At 32.6% G+C, this 17,796-nt stretch overlaps 2 protein-coding genes across 8 annotated transcripts; one reads left to right on the forward strand and one right to left on the reverse strand.

The window, feature by feature from the left end:
• Positions 1–2,964: 2,964 nt before the first annotated feature.
• LOC120072219 (RING/U-box protein) lies at positions 2,965–6,612 on the forward strand. Of its 4 annotated transcripts, none has more exons than XM_039024631.2 (4): positions 2,965–3,126; positions 3,417–4,889; positions 4,965–6,015; positions 6,188–6,612. In XM_039024631.2, the coding sequence occupies exons 2-4, from the start codon at positions 3,657–3,659 to the stop codon at positions 6,439–6,441; spliced, it is 2,538 nt and encodes an 845-aa protein (XP_038880559.2). In that variant the 5' UTR covers positions 2,965–3,126; positions 3,417–3,656; the 3' UTR covers positions 6,442–6,612. The 4 variants fall into 4 exon arrangements, with proteins under 4 accessions (XP_038880559.2, XP_090166905.1, XP_038880561.2 ...); XM_090310779.1 differs by having other exon boundaries at positions 6,193–6,612; XM_039024633.2 differs by having other exon boundaries at positions 2,993–3,126; positions 3,672–4,889.
• Positions 6,599–11,158, reverse strand: LOC120072220 (protein DEHYDRATION-INDUCED 19 homolog 3-like). Of its 4 annotated transcripts, none has more exons than XM_090310781.1 (6): positions 10,595–11,158; positions 9,592–9,734; positions 8,714–8,749; positions 8,268–8,347; positions 7,524–7,778; positions 6,599–7,020 (listed from the first exon to the last, which is right to left on the reverse strand). In XM_090310781.1, exons 1-6 carry the CDS (start codon positions 10,674–10,676, stop codon positions 6,915–6,917), a joined length of 702 nt encoding a protein of 233 aa, XP_090166907.1. In that variant the 5' UTR covers positions 10,677–11,158; the 3' UTR covers positions 6,599–6,914. The 4 variants fall into 4 exon arrangements, with proteins under 4 accessions (XP_090166907.1, XP_090166906.1, XP_090166909.1 ...); XM_090310780.1 differs by having other exon boundaries at positions 9,592–9,746; positions 10,595–11,014; XM_090310783.1 differs by lacking the exon at positions 8,714–8,749.
• Between the last annotated feature and the right edge of the window lie 6,638 nt (positions 11,159–17,796).

Genomic DNA, 17,796 nt, shown 5'->3' on the forward strand with positions numbered 1-17,796 from the left:
ATATTAGTTTTTGAACTTTTATATTGTGTTTATTATGGTCTATAAATTTTAAGAAATATACCATGTTTGTTGTCATTAATCTTTTCCATTGATATTGTTTAACTTTATAGATATAGTGTGGGTTTGGTGTTAACATCGACGTATGAGAGACATAGATTTGCTAAAGTGGAGTTTGTTTAGTCCAATAATGTAGTATGGAGATTCAAACATCTTACCTTTAAATTAAATGAATAACATAATGCTATAACTCAAATTGATATTAAATTATCAACATCCTTAACAAGTGAACCTTTGTAGGAGGTTTAATATATGGTTGAGGATATTTGGCTTATGGCTGACTCTTTCCATTCTATCGTTTCTTTACTCTTTTTTGCTTTCTAACTTTATTAATTGGTTAGTTTCGAATTGCTATCTCCATGTAAGAAACTAAATTCTTCTGTCGGATATTGGCAAGCTTTTATGTTGATGAATTATTTTGAGTCCGAAAAATATATCTTAGGTCACGTTTACAATCCCATCAATGGTAATATAAAAAGTGGATTCCAATTCATTAATTTTGTTGTTGTTTATCTGCTTTCGTAATTGTAATGAGGTGTGAGGCCTGCATTGAAATTTGTAATCAAATTATGTAATATGATTGAGGAATAAAAAAAACATGTTTAATCTGATTGCAGTTGAAAATTACTTAGAACTCACTACCTTTACCGTTATAGTTGTCGTTATTGTTACAGATATTGTAACTGGAACAATATGAAAATTATGAATTTATCATATTTATTATTTCATTTACCGTTACCGTTATTGTTAACATTATATCGTTACCATTATCGTTAGGGTCAAACAATAACAATAATGGTAATGGCAACAATAAAATGTGAAAAATTCATAATTCTAGATTATGGTTAACAACGGAGTGGGGTGGGGTCGGAGATGCACTCCTCATCTCCGTCCCCCATCGGGATTTGTAATCTACGTCCCTACACCATTTCTTGTTTTGGACAATCGGAGTCGAGGTTGGGGAATCCCCCATTCGAGGGATCAGGGCCCACGGAAAATTTTTTTCCCATTTCTTACTTTTTATTAAAAAAAACAATCAAATTTGTTTATTTATATTGAAATTGTAAATAATTTAGATAACAAGTTAGTTATTATTATTATTATTCATTTATTTAAATTAATAATAAAAAAATTTTAGCATTTTTTTAATTTTAAATTTAATAAAAAGTTAAAAGTTAATTATATTCCTAAAATTCATAAAATAAGTAATATATATATATATATATATATATATATATATATATATATATAAAGGAAATAATAAATATATATTTATGACAAAATAATAAAACAATTATTCGGGGCAAGATGAGGGTTTGAGACGGAACGGGGATACACTCCCTGTTCCCAGTTTGGAAGACTGTTTTGTGTCCCTGGTTTGCCCATCTCGGATGGGGATTTTCTGTCCCAATCGGAGCAAGTATTTGTGAGGACCCAACACTACAAAGATTTTTGTCAATCCTATTTTAAATAAACATGATCGAAAGCAATTCAATTGTATTTGCGATTCAAACCTATTACGATTTATCCACCCATGAAATCCCATTTCATTTACACGAATTTTTATTAAATTTAGTAAACATGGCCTCAAGCTATTTTTTAACTTGTTAGAACAAAAATTTTCCTTTTCCACCAAAAAAAAAAAAACTAAATTTTAAAAGATCGTTTTAATAATACTTTGATTATATTTTCGCGTGAGATGGAATCAATATTCCTATAATTGGAATAAAATGAAAAATTCGGTGAAAAAACAACTCCTTTAGGTAAGGTCATGCGTTTAATACTTGAGTTACTACTTTTACTAAAATTTTAAATGAATTAACATGTATATACATTTCCCTTTTCGATAAAAATTTATTAAATATTGTATTACTCAAACTAATATGTTGTTGGACAAGAAAAGGAAATAAAAACATTTATGAAAGAATAAATTACTCAATAATAGTTTTGTAAGAACATAACTCAGAGGTAGTTTTGTAAGAATAAATCATATTAATTAGTGAGCAACTCACTTTTAGTTAGAATATGCATCTTTCTTTAAAGTTATAGGTTCAAATCTTCATATTTCTACTTGTATAAAAAAAAATATTGAAACGAAATTCTAATTTTTAAGGTCAAAAGTGAGCACATTTCAACATCAATTTATATGCATTTCATCCTTCAAGGCCATAGGTTCATATCTTCTTATCTACTTGTTGTAACCTAAGAAACAAAAAATCTTTAGGCATAGTTTCAATCTCAAAAGCTACTTTCACACTATAACCCTTCGCAAGAGATGTAAGGAAGTCACCATGTACTTTTTTTTTTTTTTTGAAAACTCAAACCTCTCACATATAGATCAAGATTATAATGTCTTAACTAGTTGATATATCCTCAAGTTGGCCCAAATTTCAAATTTATATTGTCAAACTTTGATAAACACATATAAATCGTGATTAGACAATGTCCAAATGAATTCATTCGTAGACAAGACAAGCAATATATTAAATTTAAGAAAGAAAATGGACAGTTACAATAGTTTCAGTATTTCATTCAACGTTTCATCTTACAGAATTCAATTTGATGCTCCCATTTACAGACAGGACAAACTCACTTATCAAAAGAATGACGTTTTCGACCCGCAAAACGAGAAAGTAGAAACCGACTATTTGGTAGTATTATCTGACCTACATTATATGGTAAGTATAAAATTCAGTTACGAAAAAAATTAAAAGAAAAAACAAAAGAAAAAGGGCAACTTTGTTAATTTTTCTCAATCAATGTTATATTCTTCTTCATTTTGGTGAGTTTTAAATTTAATCCCAAAAATGGTAATTTGCCAAAAGCAAAAGAAAAAGAAAATGGAGGGTATTTTGGTAATTTTGGAAGGAGAAAACATCCAAGGAGGTGACCATCGCTTCACATAATAAGAAGAGCCCCCAACGCCTACTCTCTCACTGTATAATTTCATATTTTTTGTTAAAAAAATAGTTTTTTTCAAAAAGAAAAAGGAAAAAAATATTTTTGGGAAATCGGAAGACGTTTTCCAATTGTCCGTGGTGTTTCCTGGTGCTTTATTCCTCCTCTCAGGTACCCATCTCCCTCCCTCTCTCATCTTTTCTTTCGATTTTCTCTCTCTAGGTATGAATTGAAATCTTTTTTCGTTTGTGGGTATGTGTAGGATGTTTATGGGTATCTTTAATCTATGAATTTTCGTTCAATTTTGCTGTTTCTGTTTATTTTTCTGTTGATATTTTGTCAATAGAATGAGACCCTTTAGTTGATTTTTGAGAGAAATTGGTGTTTGTTGTTTATTGTAATTCAGAGTGAATGAATTTTGTTTTTTTGTTTTGTTTTGGTTTCAATGTTGTTTTGTTCAGGAATGAAGCAGATCGAGTATGGGGAATCGTTTATAGTTAGTGGGGTTGTTTAAATTTTCATATGCAAATTAGGTGTTTGGCAATTTATGTGGGAATCATCGAGGAATTGTGAATTCATGTTTCTCCGTTCGATTTTGATTAGATTTAATGATGAAGGGTTGGTTTTGTTGAGGAATTGTTGATTGTTGTTGGACTGAATTTGTGTTATTCTCTTCTTTTGGGAAAAAAAAAAATTGTTTTATGTGCGAGGAACAGATGGTTAGGGGAGGGAAGGTTGGTAGTAGGAAAAATTTCAAGAAGAAATTTCGGCACAAAGATAAGGGTTCTGATGATTCTGATGAGGACTATGTTGTTTCCAGTGATGAGAACGGAGTTTCTGAGCGTTCTGATGAGGATTATTGCTCCTCTTTAGATGAAAATGCATCAGGAGAGGATAATTTTGTTGTGGAGGAGGATGTGGAGGAGCAGCAACCGAAGAATGTGAGGAAAAGAGTCGGACCAAAGGCTAGGAATGCTTTTGGTTCGCAGAAAGTGAGGAAGACAAATGGACAAAAGAGGCGAAGATTTAGTTATCAAAAAGAAGAGGATGGGGGGGACGAGGATGATGAGGATTATAGTGTAGATAATGATAATGATTATGAGGAGGAGGAGGAGGAGGAGGAGGAAGAAGAGGAAGAGGAAGATGTTGATGTTGATGAGGAGGTTGAGGATGAGGATGAGGACTTTTTGCTGGAAGAAGAAGATTTTTCAGATGAGGAAGAACCAGTTGTTAGAAAGAGACGAACCAATATGAAACGAGGTCGAAATGGGGTGAGGAAAAATACTGTTGGCAAAGTTTGCAAGAAGAGGAGGCCAAAGGCTGCAAAGAAACCGTCAAGGAACAAACGGAGGAAGAAGAGTGGCACGCAGAGTGTACAAAACTCAGATGATGATTTTTCCGACGATTACCCTACAGTGAAGATTACGAGAAGGAAAAGGCCAGTTTCAAAGCGGAAAAGATATGTTGTGCAATCAGATTTAGATACCTTCCTTTCTGGGTCATCAGACTATGAATATACCATCTCTGAAGAAGAGAGAGAGCAGGTGAGAGAAGCTGAGAGGTTGTGTGGTCAATTGGGAAACCGAATAAGGACTGCACCTTCACCCTCAAGGATTGAGGATTCTGATATATGCCAGCAGAGAAAACTTCGACCTCCTGTTAGGAAGGGCAAAGAGAAAGTGGAGGAAGTCAAGGCTGAGGTAATAAAGCAAGTATGCGGGATATGCCTATCGGAAGAAGATAAGCGGAGAGTTCGGGGAACACTTAATTGTTGTTCTCACTTTTTTTGTTTCTCTTGTATTATGGAGTGGGCAAAGGTTGAATCAAGATGCCCTTTGTGCAAGCAGAGGTTTCAGACAATTAGTAAGCCTGCAAGATCTACGGCTGGAATTGACTTAAGGGAAGTTGTCATACAGGTTCCCGAGCGTGATCAGGTATACTCACAGTTTGCATCTTGTTCTTATTTTCCTACCTATTGCTTGTATAAATTTCTTTTTTGCATCCTTCAGGTCTATCAACCATCTGAGGAAGAATTGAGGAGTTATCTCGATCCCTACGAGAATGTAATCTGTATCGAGTGTCACGAAGGTGGGGATGATAATCTGATGTTACTGTGTGATCTATGTGACTCACCGGCACACACCTATTGCGTCGGTCTTGGTAGAGAAGTACCAGAAGGAAATTGGTACTGTGTCGACTGTAGAATCATTGCTCTAGGATCATCAAGTCCACAGCCTTCAAGTCGGCTGTCTGAACGAAGAACCACAAACAATTTGTTTAACAGAACATTCCCTGTTGCAAATCGGGATGGTTTAGACTTGAATTCCCTATCTTCACCTCGTAGCCTATATGTTCAAGGATTTTCAAACATTCCATCTCCTCGATTACCTGTGGAAGTCCAATCAACTTCTCCAATGTCTCAAGCAATCGCACCAACTCTAACGAGGAGACGAATTCTTCGGTTGCACATCAATCACATGCGTTCTTCAAGTCAAATGGGTTTAGTAACCAATAGAGCTGAAGGTGTTTCTGCTATTAACCCTTGTGGTGGAGGCACCTTGAGTTTGCAGATGGGTCAGAGTAGGGAATCAACAGCCGAGCATACGATAACACAAGAAATGGAAATACCAAACCAAACTCTGGTTGGGGAAACCTTATTACATGACAGTCCCTCTCCATTGATGCAACATGGCGGTTTCCTTGACCCCGAAACAAGTCATTTGTCTAGGCAGGTACTGCAAGATCCTCATTGTAGCATGCCAATAGATAGGACCAGCAGCAATGGAACAATTATGAACCCTTTAAGAGGATTAACGGTTGAAAATACGATAACAGTTGATCGAAATTTGAACGGAGTACTGAGGCCTGAGATTGCTGGAATGAATTCGCTATCCAACTGTGAGCAGATTCATCACTACAGCAATGTAATAAACACAGCCTCTGATAACGGTTCACTGCCGCATTTGGTTGGAGATGAGAAAGATTACTGTGCAGCAAGAGAGCAACTACAACCAATTATCGATGGCCATTTGAAGAATTTAGCCAGAGATATTGATCTAGGTATGACATTTTACTTTTTGTTCACAGTTAAGTTTCTTAGGATGAGGATCATTGTAGAAATTCAATCAAAATGGATATGATTCCATGTTCTGAGTTCAAACATCAACGTCATGGATTATTTAAAGTTAACTTTGTTGCTACACATAATTTCCTTGATCTTATTCTGGTTCAGATCAGAGCTCAGCAGCTGACATCGCGACGAAAGCTGCTAGCACAATTTTAGGGGCTTGTGGATTTGGACACTTGATAAACGATGCATATAGAGCATCACCACCATCCCGCTGTTCCCACATTGAATTGTCAATGGGAGAAGACCGAAGAAGCCTGATAAAGGGCCTCTGCTTGTCTTGTTTTGACTCGTATGTTCAGGACGTAGTGAAGAAGATTACAGATGACGACGTATCGTGGTTGAATCTCAGCCTATAGGGACTGCTTGAAAAGCAGGCTGCTTTTTACCATCTCATTGGTTCGGAGATTAAATTGTTGTTAACATGTCCATAGAATTGATTCACTGGCATTTAAGTCACAGTTATATTGTTCCAGTTACATGTCATTTCCAATTATTGAAATGAAGCTATTGAAGTTACTTATTGCAAATTTAAGCTTTGATTTTTTTTTTTTTTTTTTTTTTTTTTTTTTGAGGGGGGTACAAGGGAGTTTAAATTTCTTCTCTCTCCCCCTCTTTCACTTAAGCATGACCATAAATTTAAAACAGGAAATGGAAGTCTTGTCAGGCCTAAGAACTGGTGTTTTACAAACAACATAAATTACACTACACCTTATTTTGACACTCTCATTGAAGCATACTAGTATTTTGAGAGCTACAAGCAAACCAAGGAGGGCCTTTTGTGAATTTTACATCCACTATTGCAGCAGCCAACTTTGATGTGTGCAAGGACTCATAAATTATCATCAAGGATGGTGGACATTAACAGCCCTTGAACAAACGCGCAGCGTTTCGTTTTCTCTTCTTTATCCTGCACGGACAGGGGCGATGGGATGCTCCTGTCACATAAAACCAAGACTTTAGGTCTATGAAATCAAATTGATGTGATAGTGGACATTAATGGAAAAGTATCTAATGATGGCCAAAATTTTGGTACATGTACTTGATGTTCCGTTTCCATGTCTACTAAGCCTAGTCCCTGTACTAGCTTGCAGCATGTGCTCATTTCAACATAGCCTGATCCACATATTCTATTTCTAGTTCAAATCTTTTGGCAGCAATAATATCAACTAGACTCAAAACGACAGGATGAAAAAAGTGAACATTTATTCACGATGCCAGGGATTAAAAGGAAAATCTATGTCAGCCTAAGCTGAACCAATCTCATGTTAGTAAATATTTAAAGGAAAAAAAACAGTATTAGAACTCATTCCTCGAACTTTTCACATAGGACACAATAGAACTTTCCAACAAAAGAGATACTATCTTGGGCAGGACCATGTGAACTAAAGAACTTGTGAGAGAACTGGCACTGTAATAGTAGGGACATATCATAATTTACCGTTCTAATGATTTGTCTTGAGAGTTACTCTTCACCGAGCTTGTTTCAGCCGACATGTGAGGTTGAACACTGCCATAGTCATCAGCCAATGGTAGAATAAACGATGACAGCAACGGGTCAGGCGCTGCATTGGAGGAGGTAAATAAACATGAAGAGCCCCCAAAAAGAGATTGCAAATTTCCTTCTTGAAGCTCTTTCCTCAACAAGGAGAGTGTTGAGTGTGAACCACCTTTACGAGATTTTCTCTTACGCTGCATGTAACCTTTAGTTAAGGAATCTAAGCATGAGGTTAATCTTGCATCCTGCTTGAGTTGCATATAAAGCTCAAACAAACATAGAAAAAATATAATTAAGAAAAGAATAATAATTCCTTGCAGAGAAAATTAAACAAAAAGCAGTGGTAAATATCAGAAACAAACAAGTTTTTTAACTTTTTCCTCCTTCCTGAGAAAGATCATTGAGTAATCTTCAGTGGTTCACGGTCTAATAGAGGTTCTATTCTATTCTGGTAAAACTTAAAAGGTTCCAATAGTAGTGAGGCAAACGGGAGAATAATAGAATAAAAGAGGTGATTGAGGTGCAACCGAAATCATTGAACATACAAAGCTAGGCACACACCAAGCTGATCTTTAAAAAAACAAAACTACATGAAGAACATGATATGAAGGATCTCAATGGGAGCAAAATCATAGAATGGACAAAATAAAAGATGAAACTAAATTTTAACAGGACAAATAGAAGGATATCTTGAAAATATTTCCATGCTGCAGGGATATATGCGCAACCATGTCAACTCCCACCCTCATTTCACAGACTGGACACACCTGCAGTTTAATAATATTTCAATCTTAAACTATTGAAGCTATTGTTTTTGTAACATGATGAATAGAATCATACACTGCGCCATGCACACTCAGGAATTCACTGTTAGCTAAGATGAAGACTTACTGAACAGGGAGATAAGTGACAACAGCACTGATCAAAATTATGTTTCCATGATTAATTTTGCATAGGAAAAAAATATATATTCAAGTGACTGGACCTAGATACATCCTCAGTCTCAACGTACATATGATATATAAAACAAACATTGAAACCAAGAGTGCAATTTATTGTAAAAAGGGACACTAGCCAAGTCAAAGAATCAAAATCCACAAGAAACAGAAAATTGTACAGTAACAATTGGCTACCTGGGGTGAATGAGTATAGCTTGAAATTGATTCAACCTGAGATACATGGAATTTGATGCTTCAATTATTTTGATAGGAAACAGAGCCGCAATAATATGAGTGTGGAAAGGTGGGAGAATAAGCCATCCTCCCAGACCATTAGCCTTAGAGAGTACAAATTACGCCCTCAGTAGCATTTTGAGAAATAGAGTAGTTGGAATATGTTTGATATACATCTCTTAATACACTCCGTCTCATCCTCTCAAAACCCTAAAATCATTTTGGACCAACTTTCCAAAGATAACATAGGGTGCATTCCTTTGTAATACTCTTGCTGTATTCCTGAAGAGAGGACCATGAAGAATTGTACAAGATATACTTCAAATAAACACCCTTTTATACCAAGTATCTTGAAGAATCACCAGTAAGGGGAATAAATGAACAATACAAGAATAGGTGATCCATATCCCCCGTACTTTGTTTACATTGGAAATACTAATTTGGACAATGACAAACAAAGGGGGTTTTCTTATGAATACTGTCACACGTTATGGCAGACCCCAAAGCTGTCCTGATTACTAATTCACCAGTACAGTTTCTCGATTTCTTTACGTCCGAACTTGATGGTGATTTGGGAAACTATGCCTTTTATTATGTGAAGTTATCTCCTGGGAGGGTGAGATATACAAGCTGTCTTCATATACTGATACTACAGAAAATGGGACTATATGAGGGGACAAAAGGGGCCGTCTTCTCAGTTGAAAGGAAGAAAAAGAAAGTGAAAAATTCTATTTGGTGTGTATTTAAGCCAGACAGAGATTTTATATCAGAAGCTCAAACAAAATTAACTACTTTCAGAAGGGAAATAAGAAAATAAACAGTTTTGCAAGGATTCATACCCCATTCCTAGCCTCGATAGGATGCTCTTCATCAATGTGACAGCACAATCCGACTATATCAAAATATTCTGAACAAAATGGGCATGGGAACTCCTCCCTTATATCATCATCCCCTTCAAGTTCTTCAAACCCCATGAACATACCTGAATGATGAGCTACTACAGAATGAGTCCAAAACTGAGAGTGAAGGCAAAAGGATCCGGAAATAATAATAAACAAATAAATTATTAAAAAAAGAAAAAGAAAAAAAGAGTAGAGGGGCACGTAAAATCACTGATACATACAAATGATGGTCTATAACAAACTGAAGCAGCAGGTGATATCATGATTTACAGCAGAAAATTAGATGCACTGTGTCTTAATAACAAAATTTCAAGGATCCACATAATGTAATCGTATTTTCAGAAGCCAGCCAAAGAATTTAGATAATCAGGCTTGCTTAAGTTATAAGGTACTTCTTTTCTTACACATTCTGTGACCATGTTTTTAAACATACACAAAGCAAACACTCCGAAGTATTTCTTGGTACATCTTAAATATATACTCAATTTCTCGTGTGAAAAAAAAAAAAAAAAAAACAACTCTAAGCACCCTACCGCCATTATAATTATGGAAGAAGAAGATGGCATGAAACGATCGAAATGTTATCCATATGTCAACACCACCTTCACTTTCCAAAGGCAGAATCAAAATTCAAGTTTTTGATTTCATTCGACACCTTCACCAAACTTCAGTACAAAAATATTCAACGTAAGCAGAATCAGGATTGCCTTAATTGTTTTAGCTATAGTCATCTGTTTATCCATTTATCCACAGATGGCAACACTTTCAGACGGAAAAAGGAAATTGAGGTAACAAAAAAACATAACAATGTATTGAAAAAATTAATTCTTGATTCATGAAACCCACGACCAGAAAAACCAAATTGTAAGGTGGGGACTATCCAAATCACTCCAAAGCCACTAAGCGATGAAACAAAATATAAGAAATCAAAGAGATTCACCTAAACCAGATCGTGATAGAAGAGCAGATTGGTAGCGCTTAGAAGCAGAAGAAAGGCGAGCAGTCCACGAATCAGCATCCATAGCTCTTCCCTAGCCGAAAATTTGGGTTTCCAAGTTGCAGCTTCAATCTGCAGGAGCTTTTGAAGCAAGTTCAACAAGCTTACGATCCGAAACAGAGCAACAGCAAATTGAGAGCAAAATGAAAACCCTAGAAAGAGATGAAAATAGGGGAAAGAAAAGTGATTATTGGGATTTTTGAGCTGTGGGAGAAGAGAGTGAGAGAAGAGATGAACTGCGAACTGAAAATCGATTTTGGTTTCTCGAAGGTGAAATTCACAAACCAAAATAAACGAAAGAGAGGAAAAATACTTAATTGTAACTCAACATTTTTCTTATTTTCTCTCTTTTTTTTATATATTTTTCTTATTTTCTCTCTTTTTTCTTTCTTTTTTTCCCCTTCTCTTTTCTTATTCTTATTTTCCATTTGTATTAAAAAAAAAAGAAAAAAAAAAAAGAAAAAAAGACCACATATATTTTAGACTAATATATAAAAAAGAAAATTGCTATTTGTTGAAAAAAATACTCTTATTTTTCATTAGGATCGAATAGCTAAGAAGCTACCTTCATACTTCCACACCTCCACGTATCGAAGATAATCTAGGAGACATCGATATTTTTCTTCTCAAGAATTCTTAGAATTATCAAATATCATTATTGATCATGTTTCAAAACTACTATTAAAACAATAATTTTTTAGAAATAACAATTTATTCTATAAAATTTAAATTACTACAATTTAGTCACTGTACTTTCAAATTTGTAACAGCTTAAATCTCGTTAGTAAATATTTAGCTTCTATGTTTTGAAATTTATAACAATTTAGTCCCTATCATGAAAATCTCACCAATATTGACTTAGTTTTTATAATTTTTTAATTTGATTTTAGATCAGTTTATCGATTTACTTATGTAAAAAATTTCATTAATCTCAATAATATTTTTTATGATAGGGATTAAATTTGTTACAAAGTGTAAAACACATAGACAAAATTGTTATTTATAAAGTTCAAAGGCTAGATATACTTAAAAAAAAATTAAATTGTAACAAATTTAGAAATACATGGACTAAATGGTACCAACTAAAATTAAGAGACTAAATTGTTATTTAAGAACCAAAAATATTTTTTTTTAACTACAAATTAATGTGATAGTAATTTGGAACGAAATGACAGTGACAAGAACGCTTTCTTGAATTAAGTTTGAATGAACGACATTCAAATAGGTCGACTTTTCATTTAACATTCTAAAATCTTTCTATTTCAAGAATAGTCTTTGAAAAGTTTTGTGAAATAGTAGTGATATTATAACATTTATAACTTTTTAAAAGAATAGGGATATTTTTTAAATAAATGGTGAAAATTTAAGGGTATTTTTATGAGCTCAGCCTACATTTTATCCTTTAATATTTGAATAATTTTTCAATTTATGTTTATCAATGTTGTCAAAAAGATTGGAGTGGAAAGGATTTAGAAAATTGAAAAAGAATCTAAAACATTCATTTTTTTTAAAAAAAAAAAATAATAATTTTCTTTGCTTGTGAATGTGCGTGTAAAGTTATAAACGAGTGATGGTCGTTTAGAAAATATTCCAAACAATCTCTCACTTCGTCGACATGATGAGAGATAACGACATGTCGTCCACGTAATAAAGGATTTTTTTTTCTTTTTTTTTTTTTTGGAGACAATGAATTGGTTAAATTAGAATCTCTTTAATATGCACAACTCAGTTTTTATTTTAATTTTATTAAGAAAAAATTCAACCAAAAAAAATTAGCATCACAATTAGAGAGAGTGTCGAACTTTTGCTTTAAGGAAGATAATGTATGTCAATTATGTATTTAGTTTAATATAAGTAAGATTCTAAATGGAATCAATTTATCCAATTTGTTAGGATTTTGTTTCAAAATCGTTAATGCATAATTTTCACATATGTACAAGATTGTTTTGAATGTTGGGGTTAATGCAATATTGTAGAAAACTATAGCAGTCCTAGTTTGAATAGTAGGTTTCATTTATATGAGTTAGTTGGTTTTTATGTTCTCATTGTCAAGATCTTAAATTTTTGTCGACATGTCCAGATTTTTTTTTATATATTTATGGTTATATCAACTTAAGAGGTGAATCGATATTTCTATATTTTTTTAGACAAAATGACCTGATTAAGAAGAAAAAGACAATTACATATTGACATCAACAAGCCAAACGAGACACTCGAGGAAAAAATCTCTCCAAAAAAATCCAATTGACTGCTTGGAAAGCCAATGGAGCCTTGCAGAGGCCCGTCGAATGTAACGAAAAACCATTAACAACCTCTTAGCCACTAACCGAGATGAAAGTACTCAAATAATATATAATCAACATGTTAGGATCACCTCCAAGATAATTAATCAAACAATTGTACTCCAATATACCACAAATTAATCATTAAATAATCACTAAGCAGTCAACTAATAATGGACAACAATAAACCATAAAATTTTGAAAGACTAAAGGCAATAACAACACACGAACTATAGGTGAAAAACTCATTCGATGTGAAGAGTAAAAGTCACGAGACTTATGAGGAGTCTATCATTGTCACCTTCTCTTATATGATAAAGTTGACAGAAAAATAACCTAAATCATTCATACAAAGATTCACAACCCACCAATACTTTCATACATAAGAGATCTGTTGGGAATGCCACCAAAATGTGGAGCCTTGGAAGTAGTCATGGTGTGATCCGTGGTTGAACTCTATTGGATAGGTGGTATGCTCGGGTGAAAAGGAGTTAGCCTAGATATGAGTTAGACGGATGGATGACTGGAGGCTTGGTGGTCCTTTGTTTGAGGGGAGAATTGTTGGGAATGCGACCAAAGTTCCACATTGGTTAGATAAGAGGAGGATCATGGGTATATAAGTGAGAATGACTATCTCCATTGGTATGAGGCTTTTTGGCCATGAGGGTTTATGCCCAAAGTGGACAATATCATTGAAGGTTTGTTTTAAGGTCCTTTAAGGCCATCTTCAATGGCCAACAACTCCAAAGTCATAGTGATCAATCATATTCCTAGCACATAAATACAAAGCCAACATGAGATGAGAACAGACAAACTCAATGCTCCCTCACCAAAAGAACACTTCCATAATAAGTGAAAAGTGGTATTCCGAGCTTTGTTGAATAAATAACAACAAAGATCAAAGAGTTTTCTCTTTCAAACCAAATTAGCCCGAATTGAAAAAATTTTATGGGAGCTTTTTGTACGGATGATTTAAATTTTGAGGGAAAATGAAAATTTGCTCGTTTTTTAAAATGAAGTTTTTTTTATCCTTTACAAATATCAAATTTGGATGAAAATATCAAAATGAGCTCGTGCACATGGAAAAGTCTATCTCGCTCTTGCTTTCTCTCTTCCTTTTCTCACTCACAAATCACTCTCCTCTTTACCTCTCTCTATCTCCTTCCTCATTCACAAATTACTCTTCTTTCTCTTCTCTCTCACAGTTAGAGTTGATGCATGGTTTCGTCGAAGTTGGTTGCATCGGAGAAGGAGAAGAAGAAAAGAGAAGAAAAAAAGAAAAAAGAAGTTTTCGAAGTTGGTCTATCAGAGGAGAGGAAGAAGAAGGAATGAGAAAATAAAAAGGAAAAAAAGAGCTTCACCGAAGATGGTCCGTCAGAGAAGTTATTATTGCACTAGGGAAGAAGAAAAGTGTGAAGGAAGGGCAAGTTTGTAATTCCACTTGTCAATGACAAAAAAAGGTCCGTCAACATTATTTTCAAAAAGCAGGATATTTTTCATTTTGAGACTCTAAAATAAGTGAATGATGCAATTCTTTCTATTTTCATTCAAAATTTTCATAAGATGACCACCGGCCTCCTTTGGAATCCTAAAGGTAATCCTCAATATCAATTAAAAACTCATTACCAATCTACCATCTATAACCTTGACAATGGCAATGTGTATGAGTGATATGAAGATAAACTGACCATATACTGTCACAAGTTGTAATCTAGGCTAAATTTCAAATATCATATTCCATGAGATTAATTTACTTTCCATTTAGTTCTTGTTTTTGGTCTTTAGTGTTAATTTTCATTTACTTACTTTATAATAGTTATCATGTGAAAATTTTAAAATTAATTTTAATAGTGATGAAAATTAGTAAAGTTATTGAATTTTTTTAATTAATTAATATAAAATTAACCCGAAGACTAAAAGTGAGCATTAGTAAAATAAATCAGTTGTAAAAATGTAAAATCTTGAAATATAAGAGTAGAAATGTATGGTTTTAAAACATATGAAATCTAATAGAAATCACATTTCAAAGTCAAAGACAAAAAATTATTAATTTTTTTTATTTACTTTTTGAATTTCAACCTTTTTCTTTCTTGAATTGGTATGAAGAGCCTATTTCAAAAATCTTTTCAAAACTATGTTCATATAAAGAAAAATGATATATTTTTTAAGAATAATAATTCAATTTCATATGATATATACGAATAAATGATAATAAGAATAAAAGCTCACATTCCAATCACAAAATTTTCTTTTTATGATTGAAAGATCTTGAAACAAATTTAGAATTGATTCTGTCACATTTTTTCTTAAGATTATTCTCGATTTAGTAAATTCAAATAACCTTTAACTCCAATTTATCATTTTTTCTATCTATTCTTCTCATATCGGAATGAAACTAAATAAATACTCTTAAACTTTAGAGTGAATCTTTATGTTTTTAAACTTTGAAAAGTTTTATTTTTACTTTTAAACTTTAAAATTTGTTATAAAGAATATATATTTGAATTTTGAAATTTTACCAAAAATAAAACTTTTTTCTTTAAAATAAAGAATGAAAATTTGAGTGATAGTTGATGCGTAAGAATTAAAATGTGTATGTGATATTAATTACAACTTGATTTTATCATTTATTTTATCTTAAAATATCACTAAGTCATTTACCTAATCAGTTTTTACTCATTAATTATCACTTCAATTTTCATCGTAGTTTAACTTAAAAAGTCTTTTAAATGTATATTCTAGAAAAATTTTCAAAATTCAAAAATGAAAATAAAAGAAATTCAGAATTGAAGAGCATTATTTAAACCTACCGAAAGATTAGAGATATTTTATATAATTTAATATTTATGGGGATATGTACATAATCATTATAAGTTTGAATTACATAAAATGTTTGAGCCCATCAGAAATTGTGAAGCCACTTATTAATAAGCAACAAAACTCTATGCAAAGTTTCCTCTTGTAATATAAGTTCTACTACCGATCACTTATACTATGTCCCTATCCAAAATATTTGATTCAATATCTTCAAACTGAAATAGAATATTACAATGAAAATTGAACTTTACATTCAAAATAGTTCTAAGAAGGCACGATCCCAAAATTCCATGCATCTAGTTGCCCTTCTTTCGATCCATCACAAGGAAAACAAAAGTTGAGATTTGCTTTATCCGATATCAAACCGATGAGAAAATAGAACATCATTAATGCATAATTATGAGATGTACCTTTAAAAATCTTTGGTTCCTAACAAAATCTGTAACAAAGTAACATTGTTCTGCCATTGCCATTAAATCAATATCTATATATAACAAAGCTACAAAGTCCTCCAGACAAATCAACAATGAAAATAAACTGCAATGCCCTTACGACAAATCTAGATCTATTGATAAATATTGGATATATATTGTACTACACCTGCATACAAATCATACAAATTTAAGTTCAATACAGCTGTAAATAAATGTTTTTTAGTTTGACAAATCTAAATTTAACAAAATCTAAATTTAACAAAATCTTTATTGAATTCTAGTGTGAACACCCTCTCTCTTTTTCATTTTTCTTTTTTAATTTGGCAAAAAAAATTCAAATGTTTCCTCATTAAATATGAAAATTATTGTAAATAAATGGTCAAAAAATAAACAAAATTTTAATAACTAAGAAAAACCAAATAGTTTTCAAGTGAATTAAGTTTGACGAGCATTTCATTACAAGAATTTTTTACATGTTACGAGATTTTTTTTTTCTGACGCATATATTTTCATTGGCATAGACGTATTTCTCTCAATGAAAATTAAATTTGTAACAATCTGACCCCTAGGACTCAAGTTAGACCATTACTAAATACGTGTATGCATGAAACTTAAAACGACACCCTTTTATGGTGAAGTAAATACTAAATAAATAAGGTAAGTTCAAAAGTCATTTATTAAATTCAAATATTAAAAACAAACAATAGGATACCCATAAATCATAAATGATAATAAATAAGTCTGAAAACAAATCTTAATAGTAAGTTTCAAACATTAAAACTAAAAGTTAAAATAACATGAAAATAAATCTAAATCTCATGAGTGAAAACAATTGGCGTTAGAGTCAGAAACATAATGGTAAATTGGAGCCTAGACATCCACTAATTGTAATGAAAGGAGATGAGATCCTAGAACAAGTCAATGCACTAAACTTTTCAGTACTAAGTAAGCATTCATCCAAACGAGATAAGAAAAGAAAAGGACTATTAATTGGACAAAAAAAAGGTATGTCTTTTGAGCTCCCATATTGGTTTAAATTAATGTTACGACATAAGTTAGATGCCATGCATATTGAAAAAAAAAAACATATGTGATAGCTTGCTTGGGACTTTGATGAATATTGAAGGAAAAACAAAAGACACGAAAAATGCCCGTTTGGACATAGAAGATTTGAATATATGAAAGGACTTACACTTACAAAAAATATCTAAATTTGTAAAACCACATATGACATATACTTTTACTACAAACGAGAAGATAACTTTTTGTAAGTTATTGAAATCAGTTAAGTTTCCTGATGAATTTGTCTCAAATATATCACAATGTGTTAGTGTGAATGATGGAAAATTATGGGGATTAAAGACTCACGACTCTGATATTCTACTCCAGTGACTTATTTCTATTGATGTTCAAGCATATTTACGAAAGGATGTGTATACACCTATTGTGAAGTTATGTAAGTTTTTTTGTGGTGTGAAAGTAATATGTATTGTAAACTTAGACCGATTGCAATAAGATTTTGTACCCATATTATGTAAGTTTGAAAAAAAATTTCGTCAACTTGGTGTACAGTTTAAATAAATACATCTCATTATTGGTATACAAATGAGCC

The sequence above is a fragment of the Benincasa hispida genome, chromosome 2 (assembly GCF_027475165.1).
Source record: "Benincasa hispida cultivar pf3 chromosome 2, pf3_genome.v1.1, whole genome shotgun sequence".
In the NCBI taxonomy this organism is placed as follows: domain Eukaryota; kingdom Viridiplantae; phylum Streptophyta; class Magnoliopsida; order Cucurbitales; family Cucurbitaceae; genus Benincasa; species Benincasa hispida.

Excerpts from the sequence above, each read along its gene's own strand:
- LOC120072219 (XM_039024631.2), top strand. The coding sequence starts at position 3,657 with ATGTGCGAGGAACAGATGGTTAGGGGAGGGAAGGTTGGTAGTAGGAAA. Across the intron at positions 4,890-4,964 it reads AGGTTCCCGAGCGTGATCAG|GTCTATCAACCATCTGAGGA; the intron begins GTATACTCACAG and ends TGCATCCTTCAG. Across the intron at positions 6,016-6,187 it reads AGCCAGAGATATTGATCTAG|ATCAGAGCTCAGCAGCTGAC; the intron begins GTATGACATTTT and ends ATTCTGGTTCAG.
- LOC120072220 (XM_090310780.1), bottom strand. The coding sequence starts at position 10,676 with ATGGATGCTGATTCGTGGACTGCTCGCCTTTCTTCTGCTTCTAAGCGC. Across the intron at positions 9,747-10,594 it reads TCTATCACGATCTGGTTTAG|CTCATCATTCAGGTATGTTC; the intron begins GTGAATCTCTTT and ends ATTCTGTAGTAG. Across the intron at positions 7,021-7,523 it reads CAAGACAAATCATTAGAACG|GAGCATCCCATCGCCCCTGT; the intron begins GTAAATTATGAT and ends TTTATGTGACAG.